The sequence below is a fragment of the Anolis sagrei genome, chromosome 7 (assembly GCF_037176765.1).
Source record: "Anolis sagrei isolate rAnoSag1 chromosome 7, rAnoSag1.mat, whole genome shotgun sequence".
NCBI lineage: Eukaryota > Metazoa > Chordata > Lepidosauria > Squamata > Dactyloidae > Anolis > Anolis sagrei.
The window spans coordinates 33,855,195-33,878,116 of record NC_090027.1 but is presented as its reverse complement, the minus strand read 5'-3'; the positions used below and the strand labels follow the sequence as shown (position 1 = coordinate 33,878,116).

At 41.1% G+C, this 22,922-nt stretch overlaps 1 protein-coding gene across 2 annotated transcripts in view; it reads right to left on the bottom strand.

Annotated features, from left to right (window-relative positions):
- The window catches only part of GLB1L2 (galactosidase beta 1 like 2), a 96,636-nt gene that overhangs the window by 71,288 nt on the left and 2,426 nt on the right, over positions 1-22,922 (bottom strand). The window contains exons 2-5 of one of the 2 annotated variants that reach the window (XM_060787710.2): positions 11,242-11,298; positions 5,464-5,661; positions 3,378-3,446; positions 1,451-1,546 (exon numbers count right to left, since the gene is read on the bottom strand). In XM_060787710.2, the coding sequence (XP_060643693.2) occupies positions 1,451-1,546; positions 3,378-3,446; positions 5,464-5,661; positions 11,242-11,298 (420 nt within the window). The remainder of the gene's footprint in view (positions 1-1,450; positions 1,547-3,377; positions 3,447-5,463; positions 5,662-11,241; positions 11,299-22,922) is intronic. The other variant, XM_067470768.1, reaches the window with a different exon arrangement.

The window sequence follows — 22,922 nt, the reverse complement described above, 5'->3', positions numbered from 1 at the left end:
TTGCTGGCGACAAGAGAAACACTGGGGATGTCGCACCTCAGAATAGGTTCACCTTGCTGAAACACCAAACTGCACACAGCCTGAAGTCTTTATAGTTTATTAAAAGATAAAAAGTTTAGTAAAAAGTTTATTAAAAGATAAAAAGTTCTTAAAAGCAAAAGTAATGTTCTATAAGATGAATACAAAATAACACTTTGAAGCATGATCCAAAAAGGCACCAGCAAAGTAAAATCCCATGAGAACACGACTGAGTCCTGAGACCGTGAACACAAGAACGGCAAGATAATCCAGACAAGCAAAATGCAAGCTTCTTGGTTAACGAAACGTTGCTCTGACAAAGGTTTGGTCCCAAACACACTGCTTAATACCCTTTGCAAAACATGAAGGCGTTTTGTCGAAGGCTTTCATGGCTGGAATCACTAGGTTCTTGTGGGTTTTTTCAGGCTATGTGGCCATGTTCTAGAGGCATTTTCTCCTGACGTTTCGCTTGCATCTATGGCAAGCATCCTCAGAGGTAGTGAGGTCTGTTGGAATTAGGAAAATGGGTTTATATATCTGTGGAATGACTGGGGTGGGGCAAAGAGCTCTTCTCTGCTGGAGGTTTCTCTTCTCTGTTAATGTTTCAGCTGACCACCTTCATTAGCATTTGAAGGCCTGGCTGAGCCTGGAGGAATCTTTTGTTGAGAGGTGTTAAGATGTGCCTGGTACATCTTACAACCAGGTACATCTTACAACCTGGTACAACCAGGCACATCTTAACACCTCTCAAAAGATTCCTCCAGGCTCAGCCAGGCCTTCAAATGCTAATGAAGGTGGTCAGCTGAAACATTCACACCTAGCTCCAGCAGAGAAGAGCTCTTTGCCCCACCCCAGTCATTCCACAGATATATAAACTCATTTTCCTAATTCCAACAGACCTCACTACCTCTGAGGATGCTTGCCATAGATGCAGGCGAAACGTCAGGAGAAAATGCCTCTAGAACATGGCCATATAGCCCGAAAAAATCCACAAGAACCTAATGAAGGCGTTTCTTTGGCCTCTGACCTCCGTCTTGTTAGCTATTCTCACACTCCTTCGAACTCTGAATTCCAAACGGTCAGCACAATCTAAGGTTCCCGTTTCGTCAAGGTCAGTCTGTTCGTTAGTTATCCAGTTTGCCTTCCTGCTCATTATCGGGCTGAGAACTGTCCTCCTTTTCTGAGTCAATTTGCACCTGCACCTGGCTAGTTTCAGTATCAACAAACTCCTTCCTTGCTGTGGGAAATGGAACTTCCACACCCTGTTCCTCATTGACTATAACAGGAACTTTCTGAACCAGTTTGTGAACCTGAGTCCCATCATCCTCATCAGAGCACTCTGTGGTTCCAGCTGAGTCAAAACACGGGACAAGCTCCCCCTTCCCTCCTGCTGCAAATGAGGAAGGCAAATGAGACTCGTATAATATCTTACCTAGGCAATCCACCAAGGTCCCACTCAGAGCAGATGTACGGTCCTGGGCGGAGAATCACCCACAGCCCAACTTCTTCTGCCATCTTAATGAAAGCCCTAAAGAATTTGTAAAACAGTTGAGGCAGCAAACAACATGAATTTATTTATTTATTTTACTTTATTTTTATATACTTTCTTTTTCCTAGTGGCTAACAATAAATGGCAAGTTAAACAGCAAAGAAGAGCTCACAGTAAGCATTCAATGTGTTGTCAAAGGCTTTAATGGCGGACACAACTCTTCCCACTCTCTGAGCATTTAGAGCAGTGGTTCTCAACCTGTGGGTCCCCAGGTGCCTTGGCCCACAACTCCGGAATTTTTGGAATTCCGGATAAGGGATGGGCCACCTGTACTGTGTTCTGCTTTAATCCTGTGACTAAGGCTCAGCATCTTGCAATCCCTGCTAAAGTTCCAGAAAGCAAAATTGCCCATCCTTGGTATTACCATCCACACCGCTGACCAAAAGGTTGGCAGTTCGAATCCGAGGAGCGGGGTGAGCTCCGTCTGTCAGCTCCAGCTTCTCATGCAGGGACATGAGAGAAGCCTCCCCCAGGATGTTGAAACATCAGGGTGTCCCCTGGGCAATGTCCTTGCAGACGGCCAATTCTCTCACATCAGAAGCAACTTGAAGACTCTCAAGTCGCTCCTGATATGGAAAAAAAAAAAAAAGAAAAACATCAACAGCTGAACACAAACCGTTAAGTAACCAGAACAAAGATGATTTGTCATTTGGCCAAATGCTACCAGACACCGTCACTGTGCCTTTCTGATTCTTAATTTGCCTGGGCAAAGTCCATTCCAGACAGATCTGGCGGACTCTGAACACCTCTTATTGACAAGTGGTGTAAGCAAGGGAAAGTTAGACACAACACGCTCAGAGAACTGTAGGAGATCTCACCGCCAATAAATCTTTCTATGGAACTAGTTAATATACAAACCTCATCTTCTACTAATCTACAACCTATCTACTTCTTATGTTTTCCACTCACGACTCCTTTTTGCCTGAGAAACTTTTGTATAACCCCTAATATAAAAATCAGCATTTGCAAAGCTTGCTAAACAGGTTGATTTTCCTTTTTCTGAGCATTTCCTACATATTCCGCTGCACGTTGTTGCTAACAGATTCATGTAAATGCCTGGGTGACTTTCAGAAACCTTTTACCATTGCCCAATTTTTCAGGACCCCAACATTGAGCTAAGGCAACCCCACTTGGGGTCAGGACCCACAGTTTGAGAAGGAACACAGCTCCCATCCAATTCTTCAAAGCCTTGTTCCAACCCAACTAAACCAAGCCCCCACCTCGAAATTCCTGACTCCGCATTTTCTATGCTTTATTTATTTATTTGCGACATTAATATGCTGCTCTTGTCACCCCGAAGGAAACTCAGAACAGCTTACAAGTTATATATACATACAATATATTATTCGCATAGTACAATATTAGTATTATATATTACTATATTGTACTATACCACTATACTGTAATATTATTAGTAACATTACATGTAAAATGGAATATAAAATTATTATATCGCATTATTATTAGTATTATAGGGTATTATATTATAATATTATCAATATTATATGTGTATACAATATATTATATTATTAGAATAGCACAATATTAGTATTATATATTACTATATTGTACTATACCACTATACTGTAATATTATTAGTAACATTACATGTAAGATAAAATTTATTTATTTATTTATTTATTTGCTTTACTTTACTTGTATACCGCAGTTTCTCAGCCCAACAGGCGACTCAACGCGGTTTACAACAAGGATAAGAATCAATCAACGATATGAAGAAAATTATCCCAGATCGATACAATTTTCACATTGGAGGACTTAGTTTTTGAGATAGATTTCTTGATATACATACTGCAGGTCCAGGTTTCCACTGAAGTCAAACTTCCCTCTTATTGCCTCGTGGAGATTCCACGGGACGTACCTGGAACATAGAAGAAGTTGTCTGAGAACCTAAATCACCAATTTGAGGAGATGAGATGGCAAAACAAGGAACTAATTGGTTTTTCCAACACAATACAGTTGGCTAATAGGAAGCAATTTTCCTCAATTCAAATATGAAGTGCATTAAATATTTGATTTTGCAGTAGTGTTGCCCAGAACAGACAGGCTCAATATAGAGTCTTTCAGAAAGCCTGGACTCAAGTTAGAATGACTTGCTGGAAGAGATCTGATAACTAAATGAGTAAAATAAGCAGTAAGAATGTAAAATGCAACTGAAGATCTATCGCTTCCAGAAGGCTTATCCAGGCTTTCATGGCCGGAATCATTGGGTTGTTGTAGGTTTTTTCAGGCTATATGGCCGTGTTCTAGAGGCATTCTCTCCTGACGTTTCACCTGCATCTATGGCAAGCATCCTCAGAGGTGGTGCTTGCCATAGATATAGGTGAAACGTCAGGAGAGAATGCCTCTAGAACACGGCCATATAGCCCGAAAAAAATCTACAACAACCCAGCTTACCCAGTTGGTTTTAATTATGACTTTTAAATCACACTCTATGTTTAATGCATTTTAACTTTTAGTCTGAATATGTTTATGTTTTAATATGTACTCTGATGTTTGCATTTTAATATGTGATTTTATAGATTTGACTAATGTGCCCTTCCTCAAGCCAAAAGAAATAATAATAATCATCATCATCATCATAATATAGTTATTATTATTATTATTGACACAAAAGCACAGTATGTCACAGCAAACGAGATCTATATGCTGGATTTCGTATCACAAAATCACAAGTCAAACACTTCCCAAGCGTCTAGGACTGTGTGACGTATTTTCGAATGATGGACGCAGATTCAACTAAGGTGGCTTTTTGCAGTTGACAGATCATGATTTTGTTGATGTTTATTGTTTCCAAATGCCGGCTGAGATCTTTTGGCATGGCACCAATGACCACTGGGACCACCTGTATTATTATTATTATTATTATTATTATTATTATTACAAAGTAGTTGGAAAACAGCAAGGACCACCTGGATTATTATTATTATTATTATTATTATTACTACAAAGTAGTTGGACAACAGCAAGGACCACCTGGATTATTATTATTATTGTTATTACAAAGTAGTTGGACAACTACAAGGACCACCTGGATTATTATTATTATTATTATTACTACAAAGTAGTTGGACAACAGCAAGGACCACCTGGATTATTATTATTATTGTTATTACAAAGTAGTTGGACAACTACAAGGACCACCTGGATTATTATTATTATTACTACAAAGTAGTTGGACAACAGCAAGGACCACCTGGATTATTATTATTATTATTATTATTATTACAAAGTATTTGGACAACAGCAAGAACCACCTGTATTATTATTATTATTATTATTATTATTATTACAAAGTAGTTGGACAACAGCAAGAACCACCTGTATTATTATTATTATTATTATTATTATTATTATTACAAAGTAGTTGGACAACAGCAAGGACCACCTGTATTATTGTTATTGTTGTTGTTATTATTACAAAGTATTTGGACAACAGCAAGGACCACCTATATTATTATTATTATTATTATTATTATTATTACAAAGTAGTTGGACAACAGCAAGGACCACCTGTATTATTATTATTATTATTATTATTATTATTATTATTACAAAGTAGTTGGACAACAGCAAGGACCACCTGTATTATTATTATTATTATTATTATTATTATTACAAAGTAGTTGGACAACAGCAAAGACCACCTGTATTATTGTTATTGTTGTTGTTGTTATTACAAAGTATTTGGACAACAGCAAGAACCACCTGTATTATTATTATTATTATTATTATTATTATTACAAAGTAGTTGGACAACAGCAAGGACCACCTGTATTATTATTATTATTATTATTATTACAAAGTAGTTGGACAACAGCAGTTCCCTAAACTGCTTTGATGGCATTGCCATCTCCAGCCACATGGCAGACACTTACGTCGTGACAGTGTTCAAGCCACAGGCCTTCATCTTCATCAGGCGGTCCTCCCAGTATTCTCGGGGGATGCGGAAGTAGTGCAGCGAGCCTCCCAAAATCCGGAAGGGCCTCTCCTCCAGCAGGAACTGGCCATTCTTGGCCTGTAAGCCTAGCACCCGGCCCCTCATGCGCACCGGGACCATGTCTGTGAAGTTCAACCTGGAACAGGAAGGAAACAGGAATGGGAGCCAAGCCAAGGGAGAGAAAAAACATATGGAGACGTCCACGAATACAGTGATAGTTTAAGCCACCAATTTCTGCTGTGAACACTGCAAAGTCATGTAAACAAGTAAAAGGGAAAATTGGCAGTGGAAATGTCCCATGCATATTTGTAGTTCTCACTCATATAGAAAATCTGTATGAGTTCAAGTTGCTAGCAGTAGCTCAATTTATTGCGTTTTCATTCAAAAAGGCCCATACGTGGGGAAAAATACATCAGGTAAAGGATAGGAGGGGATCATTTCTACAATACACTGTGTTTCTAAATGCAAAGAATTATACTTTGTAGATCTGAAATCACTTGTGCAGGCTGCCCAACCTTTGAGCGAAGAACTGAGCATTCAACTATCTTTTTATTAGTTTTCCATAAAACTTAAGCCCTATGTTTTCACCTACCTGCATTCAACAAAATATGTCCTCTCTAGAAATCGTCTAGGTCCTCCAGAAAATATATGGTATGCTTATGCTGGACGTTACCACCTTAGGATAGATCTCCATTGCCATATAATATGAATTCAGAATGCCAATGAACTGTATTGAATTGGATTATATGACAGTGTGTTGTTTATTTGTTCAGTAGCTTCCAGCTCTTCATGACCTCCTGGACCAGCTCACACCAGAGCTCCCTCTCAGCCGTGGCCACCCCTAGCTCCTTCAAGGTCAAGCCAGTCACTTCAAGGATCCCATCCATTCATCTTGTCCTTGGTCGACCCCTCTTCCTTTTTCTTTCCTTTTTCCCCAATATCATTGTCTTCTCTAAGCTTTCCTTTCTTCTCATGATGTGGCCAAAGTACTTCATCTTGGCCTCTACTATCCTTTCCTCCAATGAGCAGCCGGGCTTTATTTCCTGAAGTATGGACTAGTTGGACCTTCTTGCGGTTCAAGTCACTCTCAGACTTTTCCTCTAACATCACAGTTCAAAACCATCTATCTTCCTTTGCCCAGCCTTCCTTATGGTCCAGCTCTCACATCCATAGGTTACTATGGGGAACACCATTGCTTTAACTATGCATATTACGCATAACTATGACAGTGTAGACTCATATATAATGCAGTTAATCTTCATTCTGAAACTGTATTACATGACTGTGCAGAGCCAGCCATAGAGTCTCGCTGGAGGATCCAGGCAAATTCCTAGAAAGAATACCTGTCTAAAACTTTCCTAGGTCCTCCAGTGAGACTTTATGGGAACTTCCAGCAGAAGCCATTCATCTCAAACTATTATCCATGGTTTCTGGGATTGTGGTGCAGCTGGCTGAGTGTCAGCTGCATTAAGATCACTCTGACCAAAAGGTCATGAGTTCGAAGCCAGCCCGGGCTGGAGTGGGTGTCCAGCCATTGTGTAGCCTGTTGTCGACCTTTGCAACCCGAAAGACAGTTGCATCTGTCAAGTAGGAAAATAAGGTACCACCTTGTGTGGGAGGCTAAATTAACTAATTTATGAGGCCATAAAGAAAAAAACTCTGGGATGTGGAATACGGAAGAACTTCATCGGTGTCGCTGATGGATGATGAAAGCAGCAGCTCCCCTGGCGGCCAGAAAAAAAGTTAAATAGCCTCTGTGTATTGTCTGTATTCGTTGTCTGTCAAACTGGCATTGAATGTTTGCCATATATGTGTATATTGTAATCTGACCTGAGTCCCCTGCGGGGTGAAAAGGGCGGAATATAAAAACTGTAAATAAATAAATAAATTTCCTGGTTCCACAATAAGTACTGGAACATATTACCTGTGGATATTAGGGCTGTACTGAATTTCAACCAAAATGGGTCAACCTGATTCAGTAATCCAGAGACAGAGGACTTGAGGTCTTCCAGATGTTGTTGAAGTTCAATGGTCACTAGCCCATGCTAGTTCATCCAACAGTAAAGGGTTGTTTATTTCTTGTCTTTGCTTTGTACCTGTTACTTCCAACTGCCATGCTCTCTGGTTTTCTACCCCACCTACCCTATCTCTGAATCAGCTTGCAAATAGAGATGTCTACTAAGGCTCTAGCAATATTAAGATTTTCCATCATCACAGAGTTGTTTTTCAAAATAGTGGCTGTAGTAATGTAGCATGTTAATGGAAACAATTCTTCCAGGAACAAATGTTAAAAAATGTTCTGTAGATGCCCTGACTCCACCATTCTTCCAAGGAAGAGGCAAACACAATAAGAAGAGCTCCAACTATCCCATGGTCCTGTCCCCGCATAACTAATCAGTTTCTTTCCCCCTTACATTAGTCAAAACAATAACTGATAGATAATAAGGAATCTGGCTATCCAAGGCATGCACGTTTCCAATACAAGCAAGTGGGTGTTCAAAGACCACTTCCAAGGTCTTTGGAGCTTCTCACTCCCACCTTATCCCATTCGTAGAAGCCAGAAAGATTTTCCTGAGGAAACATGCATTCAAAAGATCACTCTGGATGTGGATACAAGGCTCTGTTAATGCAGCAGCCCTATATTTATTTATTTATTTACGACATTTATATGCCGCCCTTCTCACCCCAAAGGAGGCTCAGAGCGGCTTATAAAGTACTATTATTACATACAATATATTATATTATTAGCATAGTACAATATCAATACATAGTAAATAAGGAAACTCCCAACAATATGTCCCTAAACGCAATTAATTAGTGATCTAAGATTGTCTGCACATTTCATCCCTCTCCAAAACTCCTATCTCAGTTATATGTCACCTTGTCATGCCCAGTATTATTTTTAAAAAAATTTAATTATTACATTTGGCCCTGCCATAGGTTTTTAAACGCGTTGTGTTATTGTTAATGTTTATTGCTTGTCTTTTGCTTATAAGTTTATTTATTGTTTTGTATTATTGTTGTTATTGTTTATTGTTGTATTCTGGGCTCGGCTGCACCATAAGCTGCACCGAGTTCCTTGGGGAGATGTTAGCGGGGTATAAATAAATTATTATTATTATTATTATTATTATCAGCATTAAACATTGCTATATTGCACCATACCACTATATCATAATATTATTAGTAATATTACATGTACTATAAATATATAATTATAATATCATATTAGTAGTACTAGTATTATATTGTAATACATTATAATATTATAAATATTATATTATTAGTAGTACTAGTATTATATTGTAATACATTATAATATTATAAATATTATATGTATATACAATATATTATATTACAATTATTATTACAATTATTATTATTATATTGCATTACATTATAATATTATAAAGGCAGGAAGATTACTGAATAAAGAGAGAAGAGTCACCTGTCTAAAGAAACCCTGTATGTTCATAGTGGAACTGAGTTCTGAACTGGAGTTTTCCTGATCCAACACTAGTGGTTTCAACTGCAGTTGCAGAAGGCAAATAAAGAAATACCTCCTTGAATTAGGTATTTGTACCTGTTTCTCCCACCGTCCAAATTGGTGCATAGGAGCAACTTGAGCACTCTTTTCGGCAGCACCATACCTGCTACATAAGACTTGAAAATGCTGAGCTTCTAAATGCATTTCTGATCCTTGCAGGAGAGCAATTATGTCTGCGTATGAATCTGTACGGTGCATAGGTACTACCACCTATATGCCTCATCAGTGGAATGCACCCCAAAATAAAATCCAGATTCATTTCCAGTTCCTGTTTTCAGCCCAGTAGAAACCTGCTTCTTCTACTGAAGTTGCTCTGTAAAGCCTCTTCTTTTGTCTCAGAATTTTTATTAATATCAGAGAATAAACTTAGGGAGATTACCTGCAATTTGATGAAAACAACAAGGGCAAAATACAGTTTTGGGGAAGGGAATGGGGTTGTTTGGAAAGTACCCAATGCTTCTCTAGGTCTCCAAAACTGATTATTAACAAATAGGGGACAAATTCCCTTTTCTATTTTTGTTGGAGAAGCTTAGGGACCAAACAAAGCTACTCTGGAGGAAGCATGTGGCCCATGGATCAGAGTTTATCCAACCTATGACATAGGAACACCTTGGCTTTGAAGCTAGATAGAAGGAGGACCATAGTGCGTTGGAGGAGCAACTGTATTGTCAAAACACAAGGAAGGAAATAATTCTTTCTGTTGTTCTTTGGGTTCTCAGGTCCCAGAACCACACATTTATTTATTTAACATCTCCCCCCGCCCCTGCCCCAAGCCTCATCCAACTAGGTCTCCATTATGTACACCAGATCTGCACACTCATCTGTTTTTCCATTTACAAACCTGGCATTCAACAGCACCATCTTTAAACCAAAGGGACCACCATCCTGGGCACTCGGTTTTACAATGTCAGGAGACCATTTTGAAACTATCCGTACTCTCTCTCATTCCCTAGGCTGAATTGGAGGTCTCCATTTCCTGTTCACAGCTTGGGAGTTCTCCCGGATTCATCACTGAATCTGGAATTCCAGGTTGCAGCGGTGGCCAGGGGAGCATTCGCACAATTAAAACTTGTGCGCCAACTGCGCCCGTACCATGAGAAGTCAGACTTGGCCAGTGGTCCAAGCCTCGTTACATCTAGGATAGACTACTGCAACACACTCTACGTGGGGTTGCCTTTGAAGACTGCTTGGAAGCTTCAAATAGTCCAACGAGAGGCAGCCAGGTTAATAACTAGAGCGGGGTACAGGGAACATACAACTCCCATGTTACGCCAGCTCCACTGGCTGCCAGTTTGCTACTGGGCACAATTCAAAGTGCTGACTTTTGCCTATAAATCCCTAAACGGCCCTGGCCCAAATTACCTGTTCGAATGCATCTCCCCCTGTGAACCATCATGGAGATTAAGATCCTCCAGGGAGGCCCTGCTTTCCCTCCCGCCATTGTCACAGGCACGATTGGTGGGGACGAGAGACAGGGCCTTCTCGGTGATTGCTCCTCGGCTATGGAACTCCCTTCCTGGTGAGATCAGATCGGCCCCCTCCCTCCTGTCCTTTAGAAGGATGGTCAAAACTTGGCTGTGGGACCAATCCTGTGGCTCCTCCATGATGAAAGCCAATTAGATTTGACGTGGATGACTAGGATGGTTTTAAATGGTGTATTTTAATATTTTGATAAATTATTTTTAATGTTTATGTATTGTATATGAATCTGTATCTCGGCATCGAATGTTTGCCGTGTATATGCTGTGCTCCGTCCTGAGTCCCCTTCAGGGTGAGAAGGGTGGAATATCAATGTTTTAAATAAATAAATAAGTATCTTCCCTCCCTGATATTACTTCTATGGGAACCCCTTGCCTACTGGAAACCCCCTCCCCCAACATGCCCTACTCTCCCATCCTCAGCCCATGGCCTAATAGTGGTTAAATTATATGTGCAGCGCAGGAAACAAGTTATACTGAACATTGCAAAGCAAAAAACACAGCTTAAAAATCATTATTGGTCTAAACATTTAAGGAGAAATGTCACAGATCAGGATCAAGCAAACGGAGGGATGACTAAGAGTAAAAGGGATCTTTGGAGAGGAAGGTCAGGATGTTCTCAACTAAGCACGATGCCAAAGGAACTACATCGAACACTGGGAAGAGCTGGCTACAAAAGCATTGGTAGTACCTCTGTAGCACCTCATCCCCACAGGCCTCTGAAACAACGGGCAGGCACGGGTAATACCTGGAAAAGGAAGTCGGGATTAAGGACAACACAACAGAGGCACAGGAAACCCAATGAGAAGACATCTAGACCAATTGCATAGTGTCCTCCTGATCCTCTGTACAAAATCCTAGGCTCTAACTGGGCCGGTGCCCCCAGCTCACCAGCATCTCACAGCAAAGTTTATTGACAGAGAAGGTTTTCTGTCTGTCTATATTTCTGAATCTACAAGGTTTCGGAACACCGTAAGTCCCATTATAGAAGAAATGATACCAAAGAACTCATATAATCCAAAGATTGATATGACAGCTTTAAAAAGACACCGCAGATGTAGTTTCAGACAAGTTAGATCCAGGACATAAATGATAAAACTTCAGCTTGCCATCTATCAAAGAGTTCTGTGTGTGTATAAAACCCCACCTGCAAGTGCCAAGGTCAAGCTCCCATTAGCCTGATTCAGGAACTGATTTATAGCTCCGGCAATCGGTATTGCCTTACCCATTACTTTTTATGATAGACAAGGAATGGCTATATTATGCCCAACACTTGTCTAAACCCCTTAAATCATAACCAGCCAGAGGTGACAACTGTCGCAACTCAGGATAGATTCACCTTGCTCAAGACACCACCACACACCAATGCTATACTCATCATTATAGAAAATTGTATAATAAAGACAATTTACAAAAAAAAAGACACCACCACACACCAAGGCTGTAGGTTTTGTAGTTTACTGAGAAAAACAAAATCAAAACAGAGAAATAAGGATGCAAAAGTTCAATAGGCAAAACAGAGTCTTAAATGCAAAGGCAGAGTTCCCAAAACCCAGAGGCAAATAACATGAAGCATAGTCCTTTAGCATTGGTTAAACAAGAGTCCACGGCAGCAAGACAAGGTCTCCAAAAATCAGGATCAAAATCAAAGTCCCAAAGAGCCGGAAGCTTTCCGCAAAAACCAAGGTATTTCCACATAAGTTAACAGGGTATAAGCAACATTGGACTGACAAAGAATGCCCTTCTATCAGATCATTAAATATGTTCTCCCAACATGAAAGCATTACGTTAACCTCTAGCTTCATGTTTGTTGGCAAGGTGTTCGCTTCTGCGAACTCTTAATTGCAAATGGTCCTGTCTAATCAAGTCTCCACTATCTTCAAGGCCGGATAGCTCATTATCTTTTCCCTGTTGGGCCTGGTCACCCTGGGAACCAAGAGGCCCTGAGCTCCCAGGAGCCTCCACCTGGAGCTCTGAAGTTTCACGATAAAGATCGTGAAAACCACATTCTTTTCTCTGGGGAACGGAAATGCCGTCTCTTCTTCAGAATCAACACTGTCTGTATCATTTGTCTCACTAACCGGAACATGTTCAGAAATCCCATCATCCTCCTCGTCCTGAGGAAACTCAGGCTCAGAAAGCTCAGGCTCAGACTGAACCACAACAACAACCTTCCCTCTCCTTCTCCGCCTGCTTTAGCATCTTTGGACCCCAGCTCTTCCAGGAAAAGTGCAATGCATACACAACACACACCCACACAGGCAAAAAGACACACATCTGCAAATGCCATCTTTTTTGAGTGATGATTAATTTCAGTTCAGATAAAAACAACCTGCTCAATATAGTGTCATAACATTTCGCTTGTTTAAGAGGAGAACTACCACTTTTGGAGACTTGTAGCTTCCACAATTTTCAATTTTTGATTTTTAAAAAATTCTTAGGCAATCCGTTGTAGTCCAAGAATGATGGTCCTCCAAGTGTAGTGTCTTGGTGGTGAGTCCGTAGGTGGCTGTAGAGCTCTATTCTTGATCTGTATGTTCCTCCACAGTGAGGACATTGGTTTCCAGGTGGAAGGGTTGCCTGATGCGCCTTCCTCTTGACATGTTTCTCCCTCTTGCCCACCATCTGTGACTCTTCGAATTCTGCAGCACTGCTGTCACAGCTGACCTCCAGTTACAGCTCTCAAGAGCCAGGGCTTCCCAGTTCTCAGTGTCTATGCCACAGTTTTAAAGGTTGGCTATAAGCCCATCTTCAAATCTCCTTTCCTGTCCACCAACATTAAGTTTCCCATTCTTGAGTTGGAAGTATAGTAACTGTTTTGGGAGGCAATGATCAGGCATTCGGACAACGTGGCTAGTCCAGTGGAGTTGATGACACAGAAGCATTGCACCAATGCTGGTTGTCTTTACTTCTTCCAGCACGCTGACATTTGTCCGCCTGTCTTCCCAAGAAATTTGCAGGATTTCTTGGAGGCAAGGCTGGTGGAATTGTTCCAGGAGTTGAGTGTGACAGTCCACATTTCGCAGGCATATAACAGGGTTGGGAGGACAATGGCTTTATAAACAAGCACCTTGGTCTCCCTACGGATGTCCCGATCCTCTCGGCTTCGTTTGGAAAAATGCTGCGCTCACAGAGCTCAGGCAGTGTTGTATTTCAGTGTCAATGTTGACTTTTGTGGGGAGGTGGCTGCCAAGGGAGTGGAAATGGTCAACATTTTCTAATGTTACACCATTAAGCTCCCAGTAAGGTTACACCATTAAGCTGTATTTCTGGCATTGCAGAGAGACTGGCTGGTGAGTGCTGTAAGAGTGCTTTGGTTTTCTCAATGTTCAGTGACAGGCCGAGCTTCTCATATGCTTCTGCAAAGGTGTTAGAGTGGCTTGTAGGTCTTCTTCTGAATGTGCACGGACTACAATATCATCGGCATACTCGAGTTCTATAACAGATGTTGATGTGACCTTGGTTTTGGCTTTCAGTCTGCTGAGGTTAAATAGCTTGCCATCTGTCTAATAGATGATTTCCACTCCGATGGGAAGGTACCCATCAACAAGATGTAGTATCATAGTGATGAAGATGGAAAGTAAGGTTGGGGCAATAACACATCCCTGTTTGACACCTGATTCCAGTTTAAACGGGTCACTTTGGGAGCCATTGCTGTCCAAGACTGTTGCCATCATGTCATTGTGGAGGAGCCGCAGGATGGTCACTAATTTGTCAGGGCACCCGATTTTTTGGAGGATGGTCCAGAGAACATCAGGAGGAAAAGGACTGCAAAACCTCACTGGGAGCCATATGCAGCCCAGGAAGAGTGTAATTTCTATGCCTGTGCTAAACTGTAGTCAACACCTGATTTTAAATATAATATAGATATATAAATTTTAAATATAATATAGATATATAAATATAGATACCCTATAGACTTATTCCTCATCTTTCCTCTAACCAACTAAGTGTACCATGCATGTTTATCTTTATCACAGAGTTACAGAACTATAAGGTTATCCTTGAGAGCAAGAGACTGCCCTCATACAGAACAATGCTTATCAAAATGATTTTTTAAAAAGCAAAAATTGAGGTCGTATATTGAACACATTTGCAGGCAGTCCAAGTAGGTTAAAATAGATTACACAAGCTTCTCTAATATTCTACAATGGTTGCTCCAAACAGGGACACAACACGACTGATCAATTTGTACTTAAGCTCTGGCAGATGTTGACCCAATATGAGTTACACTAAAAGGCCCAATGACACACATTTCCCCCCTGGGCTGTGCTACCATTGTGCAGCTTTAATAGAGGAACGAAGGTAAGAAAAGCTGACCCGGCTTAGAAAAGGACAACTCTGGGAGCAAGAGATTTATTTATTTATCATGGCAGGAGTGAAACAAACATTTGTATTGTATTTAAACACACACAAAGTTTGCAAACTTGGCATTCTATTAAATGTCCTTTGACCAGTAGCTGGCCACAGTAGAGTGCCTCTGGTGTTGCTATAAGAAGTTCCTCCATTGTGCATGTGGCAGGGCTCAGGTTGCAGTGTAGTAGTGGTCTGTAGTTTGCCCTTCTCCACACTCGCATGTCGTGGACTCCACTTTGTAGCTCCATTTCTTAAAGTTGGGTCTGCAACTTGTGGTGCCAGAGCGCAGTCTGTGTGCCGAGGAGGGAGTCTTTCACTTGGTATCAGCCATTGGTTGAGGTTCTGGGTTTGAGCCTGCCACTTTTGGACTCTCGCTTGCTAAGGTGTTACGAGTGTCTCTGTAGAGCTTACAAAACTATTTCTTGAATTAAGTCGTTGTCATGCTGGCTGATATCTGAAATGTCACTGCCTTGGTCCTTTCACTATTGGTTACTAATTCCCGGCAGATGTCAGGTGGTGCAATACCAGCCAAACAGTGGAGCAAGAAATAGTAAGAGGTGAGTAAGAGCACTGGATGGCTTATTTATTTATCATATCAGGAGAGAACCAAGGGTACAGTTGTAATGTATTTAAAACACACACAAAGTTTAAAAACTTGGCATTATACTAAATATCCTTTGACCAGTAGCTGGCCACTTGGAGTGCCTCTGGTGTTGCTATAAGAAGGTCCTCCATTGTGCATGTGGCAGGGCTCAGGTTGCATTGTAGCCGGTGGACTGTGGTTTGCTCTTCTCCACACTCACATGTCGTGGACTCCACTTTGTGGCGCCATTTCTTAAGGTTGGCTCTGCATCTCGTGGTACCAGAGCATGGCCTGTTCAGTGCCTTCGAAGTCACCCAGTGTTCTGTGTGCCAGGAGGGAGTCTCTCATTTGGTATCAGCCATGGCTTGAACAAAAAGTGGATTGTTGTGTGTTTTCTGGGCTGTATGGCCATGTTCCAGAAGCATTCTCTCCTGACGTTTCGCCTGCATCTATTGCAGGCATTCTCAGAGGTTGTGAGGTCTGTTGGAAACTAGGAAAATGGGGTTTGTATATCTCTGAAATGTCCAGGGTGGGAGAAAGAACTCTTTTCTGTTTGAGGTAGGTGCGAATGTTTCAATTGGCCATCTTGGTGAGCATTTAGTGGCCCAGCAGTTTCAAGGTCTGGCTTCTTATTGCCTTAGGAAAAAAATAGAACACTCTTTCAATAGGGAGAAGACGGGCCCGATGAAAGTTTCTATGCACTTCAAGTGTTGCGAAAGTGCATTAAATCCACAGAGTAGATGAACATCACTCATATCCATCCCTCTATATTATTGTTGTTGATATTATTATTATTATTATTATTAGCTGTCCCGTGCCATGCGTTGCTGTGCCCAGTCTGTCTATACATGTTTTGTGTGTACCGTATATTTATTTGTGTTTATGTGTATCTATGTGGTTTTGTACATGCGTTGTAATGTATTTTTTGTTTTTTTGCTTTTTAAGTCCCTTCCGCTGTGTTTTTCAGTTTTTTTTATGAGTGATGGTCACTCGTTGGCCTGATAGGTGTCTTGTGTCCAAATTTGGTGTCAATTTGTCCAGTGGTTTTTGAGTTCTGTTAATCCCACAAATGAACATTACATTTTTATTTATATAGATTATTATTATTATTAGGTTCTTGTAGGTTTTTTCGGGCTATAGGGCCATGTTCTAGAGGCATTTCTCCTGACGTTTCGCCTGCATCTATGGCAAGCAGCCTCAGAGGTAGTGAGGTCTGTTGGAAATAGGAAAATGGGTTTATATATCTGTGGAATGACCAGGGTGGGACAAAGGACTCTCTGCTGAAGCTAGGTGTGAATGTTTCAATGTTTATTATTATTATTATTATTATTATACTTTTCATATATATCCATCTATATTATTTTTAATTTTGTTATTATATTCTACATCCATCCTATCTATATTATATCTTATATTATATCTAATAATAATAATAATAATAATAATAATAATAATATAGGACTGTAAACCACCCTGAGTCACCTGCAGACTGAGAGGGGTGGTATATAAACATAGTAAAATAAATAAATAAATAAATAAATAAATAAATAAATACTTTTTATATCTTTTTTAAGGGGGTATAGTTTAGTTGTTAGTCTTAGTTGGCAGGGATGGGGAACAGGTACAGAGAATGTTATGGAGTCATTTTTGTATCGGATTCTTTAATTTGTCCCTCACTTTAGCGCCTGTGTTTATTTGTCCCATTTTTAATTTGTTGCAATAAGTAACAAAACAATGCAAGTGGAAAATAATGCAAATGTACTAAAATACAAACAGAAAAAATAAATAGGAAAACAGTGTTGGTAATATTATCCAGAAACTCACAAAAACCAATCAAGTCAGTTTACTGCCTACTGAGGATTAGAAAACCAAATATAATAATGTGAGTACATTCTGTCTGTCTCTTATCAACAACGATAGCAAAAGGGAGTTGGCTCTTTGGTATGAGAAGCAAGTTGACGCCCTATTTTATTTCCAATTAATTTATTTATGACGGAATAGCTGTCATTATTTATTTATTTATTTATTTACTTTGCTTGTATACCGCAGTTTCTCAGCCCGTAGGTGACTCAACACAGTTCACAAGAAGAGCAAAAAGACAATCATAACAACATACAATTTAAAAACCATTAACAGCATAGTATACAAAGTAATGACACATCAATACAACACCTTAACGTCTCGTCACTAGAATCGTGATCCAATTCGTCGTCCGTAATTCCGTTCCTATATTCATCATATTCATTGCACTGTTTATCCGAATGCCTGTTCAAACAGCCAGGTTTTTAGTTTCCTTCGAAACACCATTAACGTTGGAGCTGATCTAATGTCCATGGGAAGGGTGTTCCACAGCTGGGGGGCCACCACAGAGAAGGCCCTGTCCCTCGTCCCCGCCAGCCGTGCTTGTGATGCAGGCGGGATCGAGAGCAGGGCCTCCCCAGAAGATCTTAGAGTCCTGGTGGGTTCGTAGGCAGAGATACGTTCGGATAGGTAGCTTGGGCCAGAACCGTTTACCAACTCCTAATGCAGTTTAAGGAGCTCCACTGGCTGCCGTTCATTTTCCGGTCCCAATTCAAGGTGCAGGTTCTTACCTACAAAGCCCTAAATGGTTTGAGACCTGCCTACCTGCGTGACTGCATTTCTGTGTACAAACCCACATGATCTCTTTGATCATCTGGAGAGGCCCTGCTCGCACTCCCACCTCCTTCGCAGGCGCGATTGGTGGGGACGAGGGAGAGGGCCTTTTCAGTGGTGGCCCCTCGACTCTGGAACTCACTTCCCAAGGACATCAGACATGCCCCAACTTTGGCAGTCTTTAGGAGGAGCCTGAAAATGTGGTTGTTCCAGTGTGCCTTCCCAGAATAACGAAAACTCTTAGCAATATGTCCTCAAATGCACTTTAACATTGATTTAGGATTGCCTGCGCACCTTCACCTTTCTTTGAAAATCCTATCGTAGTTATATCCTACCTTGTTCATGCCCAACATTATTTTTTAAATTTTAAATTATTACATTTGGCCCGGACATAGGTTTTTAAATGCTTGTATGTTATTGTTATTGTTTATTTTTGTTTTGAGATTTATTTTACTGTTTTGTATTGATTATTTTGTTATTGCCTTCGTTTTATTGATGTACTGTGGGCTTGGCCTCATGTGAGCTGCACCGAGTTCCTTGGGGAGATGGTAGCAGGGTACAAATAAAGCTATCTATCTATCTATCTATCTATCTATCTATCTATCTATCTATCTATAAATGCTCTGTGCATAATGAGTACCTTAAAAACAAAAGAACCAATTAACGAAATCACACCAATTTTGGCAACAAAACGTCTCACAACACAAGGAGTGACCATCACACAAAAAATTATGATTTTGTCATTTGGGAGTTTTAGTTGCTGGAATTTATAGTTCACCTAAAATCAAAGAGCATTCTGAACTCCACCAACAATGGAATTGAACCAAACTTGGCACACAGAACTCCCATGACCAACAGAAAATATTGGAAGAGTTTGGAGGGCATTGACCTTGAGTTTGGGAGTTGTAGTTCAGCTACATCCAGAGAGCACTGTGGACTCAAACAATGATGGATCTGGACCAAACTTGGCACAAGCACTCAAGACGCCCAAATATGAATACAGATAGAGTTTGGGGGAAATAGATCTTGACATTTGGGAGTTGTAGTCACTGGGATTCACAGTTCACCTACAATCAAAGAGCATTCTGAACCCCACAAATGACAGAATCGGGGCAAACTTCCCACACAGAACCCCCATGACCAACAGAAAATACTTAAGGCCATCCAATCCAACTCCCTTCATCAGGGCAAGAAAACGTAATCCTGACAAAGAGCCATCCAGCCATAGAGATAGAAAGATATATATGATTCACACACACACAGATATAGTATCATAGATTTGAAAGGGACCCTTAAAGAAGGACAATGATATGTCGCATATTCCAGGGTGGGCAAACCAGACACTCTCCACATCAACACTGACAAAGAAACAACAAGAAATACTGTTTACTCACAAGCATAAAGAAATTACATATATTAGAAACCAACACTTTCTCGTTGCTTTATTTTCCAGTTCAACAGATTGGGCCACAGCAACGCATGGCAGGGGACAACTAGTTATTATTATTATTATTATTATTATTATTAAAGCCATGCTCTGAAAAGGGGAGAGATTCTTTTTCTGAGCATCCGCTATGATGGTCAAAATGCAATGATAGCAACATTTACAATATATTTAGGTGGCAATCCCCAACATATTTGACTGGGAGCAAATCCTGCAGAAATCGATGCGGATTAGCTTTCAGTTGAAATGTTTAGAGCTGGGCCGCTAATCTGCTTTAAGTGTAGATAGAGAAGCATCCTTAGGAGAAACGTGTACCACTGCATCATGGCTTCGATGGCACTCCCTAAAAGAAGAGCCTGGATTTAACTGGTTTCTCGATAAGGATTTTATGATATGTTTGGCTTGAGCTAAACCTGGCTCGCTTCCATCAAATCAATCAAAGGGACTGTGCAAACTTTGAAACGCGGTTATTTACGACTGACAGCAAGGAAAAACAAAGGCATTAAAACGCAATAAACCTGTGTCATAAAAGACCGAGATCCCAAAGAAGGATAACTTGCAGAATAAATCAAGAGGTAAATATGGAAATACATATCAGAGACACCAGATCTCGCTTTAAGGTAAACTGCTTGTCACTGTAAGCTTTGGATGCATCTGCAAAGTTGAATGAATGAAGTTTGGCACCATTTGAACTGCCGTGGCTCAATGTTGTGCGATTATGAGAGTTGTAGTTTTAATAGGGTCTTGCGCTTTTCCTGCCAAAGGGTGCTGGAACCTCGCCAAACTACAACTCCCACGATTCCATAGCATTGAGCCATGATTCTTAAAGCAGTATTGAACTGCATTAATTCACACACTCATATATAGAAAATTGGAATAACTACCGTATATACTCGAGTATAAGCCAACCCAAATATAAGCCGAGGCACCTAATTTTATCACAAAACACTGGGAAAACATATTGACTCAAGTATAAGCCGAGCAGCTACTGGTAAATTTCAAAATAAAAATAGATACAATACAATTACATTAATTGAGGCATCAGTAGATTAAATGTATTTGAATATTTACATAAAACTATAATTTAAGATAAGACTGTAGAACTCTGATTAAACCATTATTATAACCTTCTTCAATGTAAATGGGCTGCTGACAGGTCTATGAAGACAGCTCCTGTGATCTGCTGCCTTTCAAAGCCATCTTCTATGTGCTGAGTCAGGTTCAGCACTTGCGATGTGCAGCTTTTGCCTTTTCTGAAGCCGGCTTGCTGTGGGATCAGACAAGGGTCTATTTTTTCTGTAATTCTATGCAAAATAAGTCTCTCCAGAACATGAGAGAAGAGGGACATGAGAGAAGCCTTCTCGCAGGATTGCAAGACATCCGGGCGTCCCCTGGGCAACGTCATCGTAGACGGCTGATTCTCTTGCCACAGAAGCGACCAGCATGCATGCAAGCAAGCAAAACAACCAACGGACCTTTTCAGGACCAACCATGACAATAATCTCAAGCAACATCGAAGGCATGTCAGCTGCCAAAGAACAACTGCTCTATGAACTGTGCCGAGATAAGAAATGCGATGTGCTGTGTGTCCAAGAAACACACAGGGATGAACAACAGAAACGATACAAAGTTCCAGGAATGGTCTTAGTAGCGGAAAGACCACATGCGCAGTATTATTATTATTATTATTATTTATTTATTTATTTATTTGTACCCCGCTAGCATCTCCCGAAGGACTCGATGCGGCTTACACAGGCCGAAGCCTCAAAACACAATACAATAGAGAACATAACACAACAATAGCAAAGCAAATCAAAACAATAAGCAAAATAACGACAATGGCAGTACATCAAGACATTATTAAAAACTGGTTCGGCCAGCGCACTGGGGTACAAGGGTTAAAAGTGCTGAAATGGCAGGAGGCACGTAGGATTAAAAGTGCGGTGTGCAGCGACGATTAGTTATGCTAAGGTGCTACTAGGACTTGGGGTGGGGATTCCTAGTCTGAGAAGGCACAACGGAACAGCCAAGTTTTTAAATTCCTTCTGAAAACGGCTAGAGTAGGGGCCTGTCTGAGATCTTTTGGGAGGGCGTTCCAAAGTCGGGGGGCCGCCACAGAAAAGGCCCTGTCCCGTGTCCCCACCAAGCGCGCTTGCGACGTGGGTGGGATCACGAGCAGGGCCTCTCCAGATGACCGAAGCGAGCGTGTGGGTTCGTAGATGGTGATGGGTTCGTATGGTGTGGGTTCGTATGGAAGCGCTGTCTTTGTCAAACCAGGCATCCAAGTCAGCAGTGCCCACAACACTGAAGAAAACAATATTGAGGTTATAACAGTAGAGCTTAATCACCATCACCTCCGTGTACAAACCCCCAAATGAAGAGTTCTGCTTCTCCTCCCCCGAGAACTTTGACAGGCACCAAAGGGCGGTAGTAATTGGGGACTTCAACAGCCATAGCCACGTATGGGGCTGTGCTCAAGAGGATAAAAATGGAGAGGATGTCCTGTCCTGGTCTGAACTGCACAAACTATCACTCATCCATGATAGCAAGCTCCCATCATCCTACAACAGTGGGAGATGGCACCGAGGATATAACCCAGACCTCTTATTTGTGAGCGACAGCATCGTACAGCAATGCACCAAATCAGTGGGACCACCAATCCCAAACACACAGCACCGACCAATAGTATGCCAACTGTTCCCAACTATAAGGCCTCAGGAAGTTCGATTTAAACCAAGATTCAACTTCAGAAAGGCAGACTGGACTAAATTCTCAGAAATGTTAGATGACATTATCACATCGGCCGTGCCTATCCCTGAGGAATATGAGCATTTTATTGAAATAGTGAAAACCTGCTCACGGGCCTCCATACCGAGATGCTGCAGAACCAACTACCTTCAGGGCATTACCCCTGAAACAGCTGCCTTGTTGGAAAACTATTACAGGCTCCACAACGAAGACCCATTTAGTGAGCAAACCCTTCAGGCAGCACAGAGCATTGTGTCCTCCATCTCTGAAGCCAAGAAAGAACAATGGATCAAGCTGATCACAGAGGTCGACATGGGCAGGAGCAGCCAGAAGGTGTGGAGGCTGCTGAGACGGTTGAGCAATGACCCCTCACAAACTAATACCCATGCCAACATAAAGGCAGATCAGATAGCACACCAACTCTTGAAGAATGGGAAACCCAACTTTGCCACCAAAGTAGGAAAGAAACCAATAGCCAGACAACCAGAGATTGAGAACAACAACCTCCATGAACCCTTTACACCTACTGAATTGGACATGGCTCTCAATAAATGTAAAAATGGCAAAGCAGCTGGCCTAGATGATCTACGGATGGAACAAATCAAGA